This window comes from Orcinus orca, chromosome 2, assembly GCF_937001465.1.
Source record: "Orcinus orca chromosome 2, mOrcOrc1.1, whole genome shotgun sequence".
NCBI lineage: Eukaryota > Metazoa > Chordata > Mammalia > Artiodactyla > Delphinidae > Orcinus > Orcinus orca.
This window is the reverse complement of record NC_064560.1, coordinates 101,694,563-101,707,790: the sequence shown is the minus strand read 5'-3', so window position 1 is coordinate 101,707,790 and position 13,228 is coordinate 101,694,563. Positions and strand designations below refer to the sequence as shown.

General features: G+C 32.3%; 1 protein-coding gene across 12 annotated transcripts in view; it reads right to left on the bottom strand.

Annotated features, from left to right (window-relative positions):
• The window catches only part of ZNF280D (zinc finger protein 280D), a 120,579-nt gene that overhangs the window by 73,183 nt on the left and 34,168 nt on the right, over positions 1-13,228 (bottom strand). For all 12 annotated transcript variants that reach the window (XR_007475549.1, XM_049705986.1, XM_049705983.1 and 9 more), the window contains 3 exons: positions 12,608-12,725; positions 7,415-7,585; positions 7,161-7,270 (listed from right to left, as the gene is read on the bottom strand). Coding sequence is in view for 11 of the 12 variants with exons in the window: in XM_049705986.1 (XP_049561943.1) it covers positions 7,161-7,270; positions 7,415-7,585; positions 12,608-12,725 (399 nt within the window). In the remaining variant the exon portion in view is untranslated. The remainder of the gene's footprint in view (positions 1-7,160; positions 7,271-7,414; positions 7,586-12,607; positions 12,726-13,228) is intronic.

The following is a 13,228-nucleotide window of genomic DNA, read 5'->3' as shown; positions in this document are numbered from 1 at the left end:
TTTTCAGTTTTAGAATATCTCTAAGGCAGTTTTACTCAGAGGGCTATCCAAGGAAGACCTGCATTAGAAAAACCAGAAGTGCTTGTCAAAATGCTAATTCCTGGGCCTACTTCAGACCAATAAGCCACAAAGTCTAGAGGTAGAGCCCAGAAATCTATATTTTTTAACAAGGCACCTACGTAATTCTTTTACAACATAAACCAACTGACTTAAACTCTTCCTAAACATGTTAGCTCATAAATTAGTAGCATCATAAGAAAGTCTGAAAATCTAAACACAACTCTATTCCATTTCTAAGAATAACAAAATCCACTTCCTCTCCTGCCATACTGAAATGTTACATTATTGGTGAAACTTTCTGTGTCACATGAGAAGCTGGACTTTTGATGCAAGACAGACCTATAATATTTCCTTCGATTGCACTTATTTTGTTCACTTGTCAATTCTGAAACCTACAGAGGAAAAGAACACACACAAAAAATCTGAAATAGATCCAAAAGAGAGGAGAAAAAAATACTAAATAAAATGAACTGACAAAAAAGTGACATAATTTATGCTTAGGAGTTAAGGTTGCACCCATAAGCTTAATTAGGATAAGGGTATTAATTCTCTAAGACAACATGACCCTCTGTAGTCTACCACTCTGAATAAACACAATTGAAATGAAACCACAATAAAAAGAGGGAAATGAGAAAGGTTTTGCTACCTATGTTTCTAGATTCTTCTTGAGACACATAATATTTAAGAGCTCAAACTTAAGAAAGTCACACTGGGGTTTCCCTGGTGGCACAGTGGTTAAGAATCCACCTGCCAATGCAGGGAACATGGGTTCGAGCCCTGGTCTGGGAAGATCCCACATGCCACGGAGCAACTAAGCCCATGCACCACAACTAGTGAGCCTGCGAGCCACAACTACTGAAGCCCGTGCACCTAGAGTCCGTGCTCTGCAACAGAAGAAGCCACTGCAATGAGAAGCCCACGCACTGCAACAAAGAGTAGCCCCCACTCGCTGCAACTAGAGAAAGCCTGCTTGCAGCAACGAAGACCCAACACAGCCAAAAATAAATAAATAAATAAATAAAATTTATTTAAAAAAAAAAAGTCGCACTGTTACAAAGGACTTTAGAAAGCTAAAGTCTAAAAATGTTGTTTTTGACTTTAAGGACAAATGGAGAAAAGGATGAGTCAGAGTAAACTCACCAACACTATTAGAAAAATGATTTAATATATGTCTTACTACAAATGATGTGTATCAGTAACATCATTTTGATAGACAAAATTCCTCATCTTGGGCTTCCCTGGTGGCGCAGTGGTTGAGAGTCTGCCTGCCGATGTAGGGGACATGGCTTTGTGCCCCGGTCCGGGAAGATCCCACATGCCGCGGAGCGGCTGGGCCCGTGAGCCATGGCCGCTGAGCCTGCGCGGCCCGAGCCTGTGCTCCGCAACGGGAGAGGCCACAACAGTGAAAGGCCCGCGTACCGCAAAAAAAAAAAAAAAAAAAAAAAAATTCTTCATCTTATCTGCAGTTTTACTATAGGGATGATCTCAAACATCAATTGGAAAAAATTATAACGCACAAAATGACATAATACAGAATAGTCTCACTAATTAGAAATGTGGAAAATCTTATATACTCAAACATTAAATCTGGCTTTCAGACTGTATGAGTTACTCTGAGTCATATTTGAGAATTGATTCTCTTCTGAAATCTATAAAATAATCTATGTAATCTACAGTAGAGTGTGCTGCAAGGTTTATATTCTCCAGAAATGTCTAATTTAGTACATCTATAAACGTTTGTTACCCTAAATACTCATAAATGCATTATAGACGATAAATTGTTTGCTGTTCTTCCAGTTTCTTTTTTGTTCTACAGAAAAGATAGGACCAGATTTTAAAAATAAACATGCAAATCTCATTCACAATATCCTTTAAACAATGTTTCATATTCCTATAAAATAGCTGAATGATAAACCACTGACAACCAAGAATGGATGAGGTGCACTGAAGAAGGTTGGGGGATTTAGTAATTGAGAAGACAGTATCTTACAGAAAATATCCAAAAGGCAAGAAAGTAAGTTAAGAAATGAGAACTAGGCTTAGATTTAAAGTTTTATGGTAAGACAGAACAAGTGATGGATGGCACGGCTGAGCTATGGCCCAACACTAACTGGTCACCTTTTATTCAGCCCTAGTACCCTTTTGGTTCTAGCCCTTCACTGTAACCCCAGGTTCATCCCTCATTTCCTGGGTTAGTCATTCTGCAAATATTAAACACTTTAATGCCATATACTATAATTTGACAAACAGTAGATAACATCTAAACACCATTCTAATCTTTACTCCTCCCAATAGATATACCATGTTCTGTTGCTTTGTTAGTACCTAAAAATTTAGATGGGATTTCCAGAGCAAAGAAGGGGTACCATTTTTAAATAGTAAAAAAAACCTTCCCATATGGTCATCCTACATAAGTCAACATTTTTCCCTTCTCCTTGTGAGATACATCCAAAAAACCACAACAACCAAATTCCAAAAATTTAATTTTCATTAAAACTCAAAGTCAGAATCCACAGACTCCACAACATATGAAAGCACTACCAAAAGCAGCCAGATCAGGCAGAAGACAGGCAGCTGGAAGCCGACCAGAGAAGTCAAAAGAACTCAATGTTAACAGACCTTAGAAAGTGTCAGGAAAACATATATTCTAAGGTGAAATACACATCATGAAGTGCAAATCTATGTTCTTTGTTTGCAAAACCAAGTGTAGGAGCTGGAGCAAGAAGGATGGCAGAAATTCCTCAAACCTCATTCAGTACAGAGAAACAGAAAAGGAATGCTACATATAAAATCAGACACACAAGTTACACTTACAGGAAGAAGTTGTATAAACCAGCTAATAGGCTGTGAGATTATCCTGGCAACTTATGCTTCCCAAAAGGAGCTTTGTACAAAACAACTAACCCAAGAAAATCTAACTTGTTCAATATGATAGGTACTTACATCTAAACAAAAATACTTTAAGATAAACTGAGGAAGTGTAAAATTCTCACAAAAACACCTTAGAGCAGATGCAGATGAAAATAGGGGCCAAAATTTTTGCCATAAATTTAAAAAAACTTAATGAAGCAACTGTGTCTATTCGGAAAACCAAAAAGCAAGAAGAGATGGCAAGACATAAAGAGTGGCAAAATCAAGAGTAAAAGTAGAGAAAAAAAATAAAACCAGATAGCTAAACACAAATTAGAAAAGTACACAGGTGAACAGATGTTGGAAAATAAAATAAATTAGAAAAGCTTAGTAAATTAAAAGAAAGAGGGAAGGGGAGGGGAGAGGAGAGGAGAGAAGAAGGAAGAGAGAAAGAATTAAAAGGATTAGGAAGAAAATCACAAATATGCCAAAGGACATTGAACAAATGAACAAATGAGTACTGGACAACACCCAGCCCCCCAAATAACAAAACAATTGTATGGAATTTAAAGATACAAATCAAGAAAACTGCACTAAAATAAAGGAAGACACAAATTTACAAGCTGAAAGAACATGCTGTATGTCAGAGAAGATTGATCCAAAATTCTCAACACGAAGTCACTGTAGAATTATCAGTCTTTCAAAATAAAGAATCCTCTGGACAGCCAGGCAAAAAGAGCAAATCATTTATACAGGGCAAAATAATTCAAACTTATCCCAAATTCTTAACAACAACATTAGATATTGTAAAACAAAAGCAACATTAGATATTGTAAACATTAGATATTGTAAAACAAAAGCAACACCAGATATAAAGTGGGATCCAACTTTATATCTGGCCAAACTGTCTTTCATGAATGGACTACAGTCAAACTGTTTTGAACATGAAAGAACTCAAAGAATACTGTTCTCAGGCCCTTCCTCAGGAAATTACTATGGGATGAACTTTAGTCAAACAAGAGATAACCAAAGGAACCATAACAAAAAGACTGGTGATGAGCACTGAATATATTTACTGTGGAAAAGGATTAAAACAAATATGGACATAAGGTTAAGAAAACTGAATGAAAATGTCATATGCCCTGACAATGGAAAAATGATACAACCAACAAATAAAAACTAAAAGGAGGTAAAAGGACAATAAGTATGAGGTAAAGAGAGTTCATAGATTGCTTTACATATGGTAGCAGTATATCAAGGAATATAATTTAGAGCTACCAAATAAAGAAGTGCAGGTATGAGCATTTTCAATAGTACAAAGAAATAGTACACTCAAAGATAATATTGACTAAAATCAGTAGGAGAGGAGAAGGTAAGGATGGGGTTAAGAATAGGAAATTTAATGCTACTTTAATCAATTTTAATAGCAGAGAATAGCCAAAGGAATAGAAGACTACTGGAATTATATTAACATTAAAATTAGAAGGATAAAAAGGAAAACAAAAATACAACTTCCCTAAAAACCCAAATTACATACATGTAAAGCAACAACATAGTAAAAGAAAGAAAGAGAGAGAGAGAGAGACAGAAAGAGTTAGCAAAAAATTGTGACAGAACCAAGATCAAATAAACCTATCACATCTATGAAAATAAGTAAATTTAACTCAACTACTGAAACAAAAAAGATTTTCATTATAGGATCACAACTTTCTGCTTAAAGCAAGAGGCATACTTAAAACAAAGCCACTCAAAAGGGTTGAAAATAAAAGGATAAACAAAGAATACACTAGGCAAATAGAAACCAGAAGAAAACAAGGGGTGAGCCTAAAAGTCATTAAACTTTAAAACAAAAAAGGACATTTTATAAAAATGCTAAAGGATGCATTCACAATACAGTTATAAAAGAGATTCATCTGTATCACAAATAATAGCAACAATCTTAAAACAGAATTGCAATAAAGCAAAAAAATATATTGGTGGTGAAAGATGTGGATTGAGATGTGGTATTTCTCAATCCATGACAGAGCAAGTAAACAAAAAAATAAGTTATAGAAATCTAAATAATGTAATTAATAAGCTAGATCTGGTTGATAAATATCAAATTCCCTAAAAAGAAATAATGTACCTATCTTCAAGTTAAATAGCCCATACACTTGTCAAAAGGGGAATAATAATAAGTATTTGGGAGAACTTGAGCTTTTTACCATTAAGTTTGAATACCAGTTATGCCAATTAACTGGCTATAAAACAATGAGAAAAATGTCTATCTCAAAGAATTTTCTAAGGATTAAATGAAATATGTATTTAAAGCTTAGTAGTCTCACATGGTCTCAGGTAAGTATATTGTTATTACTGTAGCATATTTGAATTATGTTTTAGGTATTCTTCATTGAAAGAAAACATTATTTCTGTGGTACAGTCATCTACTTATCTATAATAAAAGCAAAAAAATTGTTTACAAATAATATAAAAATCTTATTTTTTTCAAAATAGAAATTATTATTGTAAATTATAATTTATGTATAAAATGCATAATCTAGAACATAAAGTCTCCATAATTTTATACTTCCCTGTCTGAGATCTGGTGACTATTCTCTAAGATGTCTTTATGATATAAAGGAATATAATAAGTTATTCATAATACATTCAACTTAGTTCAATAATATGTCTTAGAGCTATCTTCCCATATCATCATTCTAGAGATTCCATCCTTTTAAAAAATGCTGAATAGTGTTTTATTATATGAATATTATATGAAGTTGTGATTGTTTCTAATATGAGTAATCACAAACAATGCTATAATATGTTTTGGAAGTAAAGCTACCTTTTGGAAAATGATTGCCAGTCTCACCAGGTACAGTATATATAATGTGCTACAGCTTGTACACAAAACAGAAAAGAAGAGCACTTGTGTTCACCTGTTTATGCAGAAAGAAGACCAGGCAGGATAGAAAACAAACTAATAAAAATTATTTTCTTTGAGAGTCATACTGGGAACCAGGTAAATAAGCGACAGGGATAAGAGTTTTTACTTGTATGCCTTTGTAAACTTTTCAATTTTGAATCATATGACTATTACCTATTCAAATAACTAAAGATAACTAAAGAATTTAACCCTTTCTTTTTTCCCTATGTCCAAAATGCAAAACATGAAAAAACATCAGGTTATCTCATCAAAATATTACATAAATAGGAAAACTGAAAGCACTTGTACAGGTTAATTCTCCTATAAGAACAAACCACAAAGTGCAATTATCAGGGAGTACATACTGTGAGCTAGAAGTAGTCACAGACCAAATAGTTTTGTATTTAAATAAAGAGACTATATTTAAAATAAAAAAGTTCCTTTATTTTTTTCTCCTTTTTTTGTAAAATACTGAATTTCAAAAAAGATTTGTCAATCCCTGAAACAGTGAGCAATCCCTGAAACTTTTCCTTAGATATTTCTTTACCATTGCATCCTTCTCCTTCCTTCTTTTCTCCATATGATCTACACTGCCTTTTTTCTTGTCTCTTTCCCCCTTCCTTGCATTTATACCGGGCACAGAAGAGGAATACAGGCTATTTTTCCATAGACACAGCAGGGTACTGTAATATCTACCAAAATATTTTAAGTGAAGTGTTACCTAAACCTCCTATTTCATTTGTACTTTGAAAATTTCTTAAAATCTAATTTCAGGATCTTCTTATACCAATAAAAAGCTCAAATTAATTTATAACAATTACACAAACTATATTCTGGACTAAGTTAAAACAATTATTTCATATAAAATCCTCCATCATTTGGAGTTTATGCCTGAGTGCTGAAATTAAAGTAAAACTAAGATTTTCATTGTGTAACATGATATGCACATGTTAGTATGAACAAAAAAGATAACTAAAGGAACTGTTAACTTATATGAAATATTAAACACATAATAAAATGCCTATTTTTAAGAAGTTTCAAGTATGCATAAGCTAGTAAATAAGATATTCTGAACAATGCATTATTTTCATTTAAAATTAGAATACAATAAACAGACATTATAATGTATATGAACAATTTTTTAAATTTGATGATTCAGAAGAAATTTTAAAATCTTATATAAAGACAATCATTATGAATATAAACTTTTACCTAACATATGTAAATACCAATATGAGAATATTTCTTAACTAAATATCTGAACAAATCATTATTTACTGCAAATCAATCAATATTTTTAGGGATTTGCAAACCTTTTTAAAATTAAATTTTGAAAAAGTTTTACCTTCATGTGATTTTTCAAAGGATCCAAAAGATTGAAATGAATATTGCACTTTGGACAAGCTCTCGGAAAAGGTGTTCCATTTTTAGATTGATTTGATGAGATATTTGTACCTAAAATAAATTCAAAATATATATGATTCAAAATTCATCACTTTTTAACCTTCAATAACCATTATTGATAGTCTGTATTACAATTTCTATAATTCATATATAAATACTATAATTTCTTTTTTATATGCTACATTTCATATTTACCTTTTGATGGCATAGCCTGGGGAGATGTCACTGAAAGAGATTTAACTGAAGAAAATACAGTTGAGGAATTTGTTCCAGAAACACCTTCACTGGGTTTAGACTTTTTTGGATTAACACTGTTTACTTCAGAAGTAGAAGGACGTTTTGATAAAAATGAACTTTCATTCATACCTATAATGATTTAAATAGTGAGAAAATATTTTTAAAGACTTTAGAACATTGTTTACAACTAAGTAAAAATACTTTGGAGTGAAATTAAATGTAATATAATTGAATTATCACATCATACAAATAACAATAAATAATGACAAAAATTGATGTGATCAAAAGTTAGGGGATATAAAGAAACTGTATAAGTATCTATTATATACTATATATATTCAAATTATTCATAAAATACCTTTCTATGTAAGGCAATACTAAATATAACTTCAAATAAAGAAATATATAAACAGCTATTATGAAAGAAGGCAGAGCAAGCAAAAACAAAAAAAAAGTTAAAGCACAAAGAATATGCCAGGGTTCCCACAAATGAATTAACTTTAGATGCTTAAGTGCGTGAGTTTGTTTAAAAAAAAAAAAAACCCAAAATTTACAGAGACACTTTAAAGCTTTTTATTTAATGACTTAAAATGTCTAATGAAAAGTTAGCTTTGTCCACCTAACTAAGAGGTGGTCTACTGATGGCTTTAGGTTATATTACCCATTTATTCCTACATACAAAGTGGAAACTACTAATCTTGAATGATAAAACCTCATTCATTCATGTGAAAGGGTTCATAATAGAAAGAGTTAGTATTATACTATGGTTTTCAAATTATCTTCCCCAGAGCTTAATGGGCTCCTCTTAGGGAATACCCTGGGTGTGTTTGACAGAGAAACTCTGCTTTTATATTTTACTTATTAGACTTTTGCATAAAATTTTGTTTTTACAGGAATTTCATTCCTAAATGAAGTCTTACTTTGAAAACTATAACCTTTTTGCTAAAGGATTTTAGCCTTATTCAGAGCATTAGCAAGGGAAATGGGGATATTTAGGCTATAACTAGGCTGGGTAACAAGGATTTTAAAACTGCACATCATATTCTAATGCTCCCAACTGTACACTAAAAGTAGAAGCAGTAAATACACTAGAAATATTCCAGGCTTTTAAACCAGACAGGATAAGTTCAAATCCAGGCTCTGTCACTGATAGCTATGTATTCTTGGCTTATTTAATTAACTTCCCTGAGCCTCAGTTTGTTCTTTTATAAAGTAAGAGTTATAATACCTTATTTTACACAGTGCTTTTTTTTTTAACATCTTTATTGGAGTATAATTGCTTTACAATGGTGTGTTAGTTTCTGTTTTACAACAAAATGAATCAGTTATATATATACATATGTTCCCATATCTCCTCCCTCTTTCGTCTCCCTCCCTCCCACCCCTCCAGGCGGTCACAAAGCACCAAGCTGATCTCCCTGTGCTATGCGGCTGCTTCCCACTAGCTATCTACCTTACGTTTGGTAGTGTATGTATGTCCATGCCTCTCTCTCGCTTTGTCACAGCTTACCTCTCCCCCTCCCCATATCCTCAAGTCCATTCTCTAGTAGGTCTGTGTCTTTAACACAGGGCTTTTAAGATCAAATAAGATACTGTATTTAAAACACCGAATACAATATTTGGTACAAAGAAGGCAATCAATAATAAATGAAAGCTATTATCATTACTAAAAAAATTTCATAACTGACTTTTAAAAGCAACCAACACAACATCTAGTACATAGAAAGCATTCAATAATAAAAAACAGCTATTATCTTTACTAATATTTTATATCTTAACTTACTTCAGAGGGGAAAAAATTATTGTAATAGATTCACCTGTCTGCTTTTTAATAAGGAGAAATATGCCCAGAAAATAAGAGTATTACAATAGTTGGCTCCTCTGTTTCATCCTTTGAGATAACATAAAAATGATTTTTTTTTTCCTATCTTCAAAGCATGTGATTACTGACGGCTATGGCTATACTATGGGAATGCAGGAAACATTCTGTGTAATCACAGTAGCATTCTTGTGAGATGCTGAGGTTACCTGAAAAGCTAATGAGTGCTGGTATTTTGGATTAATATTCTGATTATATAACAGCCTAGATAGTACATCGGACTTTTATTATAAGTATTTTTTAACATAAGAAATAAAATTACTCTGAATTTAAGAGTTTTAAATTCTGACCCTTTAACATCTCTATTGCCTTTGGCTTGTATTGTTTCCCACACTCAACACCTCTATCTCGGCCAGTAAAAATCCTATTCTCATTCAAGATCAAACTCAAACCCAGTTCTCTCCAAATATCCATGATCACTTGACCTTGATCAGTTAATGCTATTGAACATATTGCACCTGTTACCATTCATAACAAATATTTGTTGTAGAGTCCTTTAAAGCTTATAATGCATTTCACGTTTTATTTATCTTATTTGGGCTTCAGAAAGCCCTAACTGAAATAGAGCAAGAATTAAAATTATATCTACAAATGGCTGATTGAAGGTCTGGAGAATGAATGCATTAAATAAGAAAAATAAAATCTCCATTTTAATAGTATGAGAAAACTGAAGCGTAAAGACATGCTAAAGGCTACAAAAATCTTAAGAATAGCAGTTCAAATCTACAGGCTAAAGTCTCTCTGCAGAAAAAAACTTAGAAGGAGAGCAGGAGTCATTGTTCTTAGCCCCAAGAAGTTTCAAGAACTCAGACTTTTTCTATAAATAAAGTTCATGTGTTTTGTAAAACCAGACTTAAGACAATTATTTTTTCTCCTTGTTTCTTTTGGTTCTTACCTATTTTACTAACTAGTTTTTTACAAATTTGTAGGTGATACCCAAAGAAGTGAATATCAACTAAATATTATCTAAATGGAAAAACATTTTAGGTACTGATATTACTATTTAAAAAATCAGGAAGCATTTGGTAATTTTTCCACACTAATTTATTAGTGAAAAATCTAAAAATTCCCCCAAATCTCAATTTAGTCAAATATCTGAAATATATCAAAATTGCTAGTATACAAAGCATAACTGCCTATACAAGGAATTTTCAATTAGATAAAATTCTTTCATAACACACTAATTTATTTTTGGTTAATGAAGAACTTTGTTAATAGTATATAATAAAAGTAACTTCTTCAATAGGGAAATTTCATTACTCCTTCAATAGGCATTTACTGAGTAATGACTACAGACAAATTTAGTGCAGCCACTTTATAAGAGCACTCTGTAATCATATTTTATACCTAAATCGTTTATTGAATAGAAACACACTAACCTAATTGAGAATTTAACTATAACCATACACTTTTCCATACTAGTGGTCATAGAACATAATAAATATTCCTTTTAACAGAGTATTTAGGATATCAGAGGACTTCTCTAACTTATAGATATTATTTTAAGATTTTTCTCAAAAACAGAAATATAGATCAATGGAACAGGATAGAAAGCCCAGAACTAAACCCACGCACCTATTGTCAATTAATCTATGACAAAGGAGGCAAAAATATACAATGGAGAAAAGACAGACTCTTCAATAAGCGGTGATGGGAAAACCAGACAGCTACATGTAAAAGAATGAAATTAGAACATTCTCTAACATCACACAGAAAAATAAACTCAAAATGGATCAAAGACCTAAATGTAAGGCCAGACACTATAAAACTCTTAGAGGAAAACAGGAAGAACACTCTTTGACATAAATTGCAGCAATATTTTTTTTGATCCACCTCCTAGAGTAATGAAAATAAAAACCAAAACAATGGGACCTAATTAAATTTGAAACGTTCTGCACAGCAAAGGAAACCATAAACAAAATGAAAAGACAACCCACAGAATGGGAGAAAATATTTGCAAACTAAGCAACGAACAAGGGATTAATTGCCAAAATATACAAACAACTCACGCAGCCCTATGTCAAAAAAACCAAACAACCCAATCAAAAAATGGGCAGAAGATCTAAATAGACATTTCTCCAAAGAAGACATACAGATGGCTAAAAAGCACATGAAAAGATCCTCAACATCACTAATAATCAGAGAAATGCAAATCAAAACTACAATGAGGTATCACCCACACCGGTCAGAATGGCCATCATCAAAAAGTTTACAAACAATGAACACTGGAGAGGGTGTGGAGAAAAGGGAAGACTCCTACACTGTTGATGGGACTGTAAATTGGTATAACCATTATGGAGAACAGTATGGAGGTTCCTTAAAAAATAAAAAAAGAGTTACCACATGATCCAGCAATCCCACTCCTAGGCATATATCCGGAGAAAACCATACTTCGAAAAGATACATGCACCCCAATGTTCACTGCAGCTCTATTTACAATAGCCAAGACATGAAAGCAACCTAAATGTCCATCAACAGAGGAATGGATAAAGAAGATGTGGTACATATATACGATGGAATATTACTCAGCCATAAAAAGAACGAAATAATGCCATTTGCAGCAACATGGATGGACCTAGAGATTATCATACTAAGTGAAGTAAGTCAGACAAAAACAAATATCATATGATATCATTCATATGTGGAATCTAATTTTAAAAAATGATACAAATGAACTTATTTACAAAACAGAAACAGACTTACAGATATCAAAAACAAACTTATGGTTACCAAAAGGGAAACGTGGTGGGGAGGGATAAATCAGGATCTTGGGATGAACATACACACACTATTATATATCAGATAGATAACCAAAAAGGACCTACTGTATAGCACAGGGAACTCTACTCAGTATTCTATGATAACCTATATGAGAAAAGAATCTAAAAAAGAATGAATATATGTATATGTATAACATCACTTTGTTGTACACCTGAAACTAACACAACATTGTAAATCAACTCTGCTCCAATAAAATTAAAATAAAAAAAAAAAAATAAAGATTTTTTCAGGCCATGTTTAATGCCAAGTGCGAACAAGGTCAAAGTTGGTTAGCCTACTTAATTAACAGGAAGAAATAAAATATTCTATTAGTAAATAAGATTTCATTTAAAACTACCTAAAAAGGCATTCGAGAACTACTAGCGCCATTACACCTTACAATATGTGAAAAACTTAACTTGAAGGCATGGACTTCAAAACAGAAAGTCAATTCCATATGCATATTCATCAAGTTTCTTTTTCTAATTTTTTGAAAAAGTGCTGAAACCAACCTGCTATAGAAAGTGTTGGTCCTCCTTGGTAAAGTGGTAATCCTGTATCCTGGGTCAAGTCAAACAGTAACTCTGAAGAATTATTAGAAACAACTCGTGATGACTTCGTTATATAACCCTGTTAAAATATTTCAAAGGAAGAACATTACATATATTCAACATAATTATAATTATTTTGTTTCATAAGCTTTTATAAAGGTAAATTTAACTGTATGCCAATATTATAAGGATAACCTTTGATGACTCCATTACTAATAAGTTATAAAACACAAAAGCAATTATTACTATTATGCCAAAATTATCATCTACTAAAACTGAAAGCAAGCTATTACTTAGAGCTGGCTTGTTCTGACTAGTCAATTAAAATGGGGGGAAAATTCTAGCCTGATTTTTTTTCAAGGTAAAAGAAACATACAAACCCATTTTAAATCAGTAAGACTGATACACTTCAGAGAGTCACTAAAAATGCAGGATTCCTATCAAAGAGCAAATAATAGAACTTACCAAAATCTTTGGGTAAAAGCAAGGAAAAAAATATGTAAATATTCTGACATACGTACAATTTTAGAAGCTTCTATACCTCTATAAACCCCACAGATAAAAATATCAGGGCAAACATAC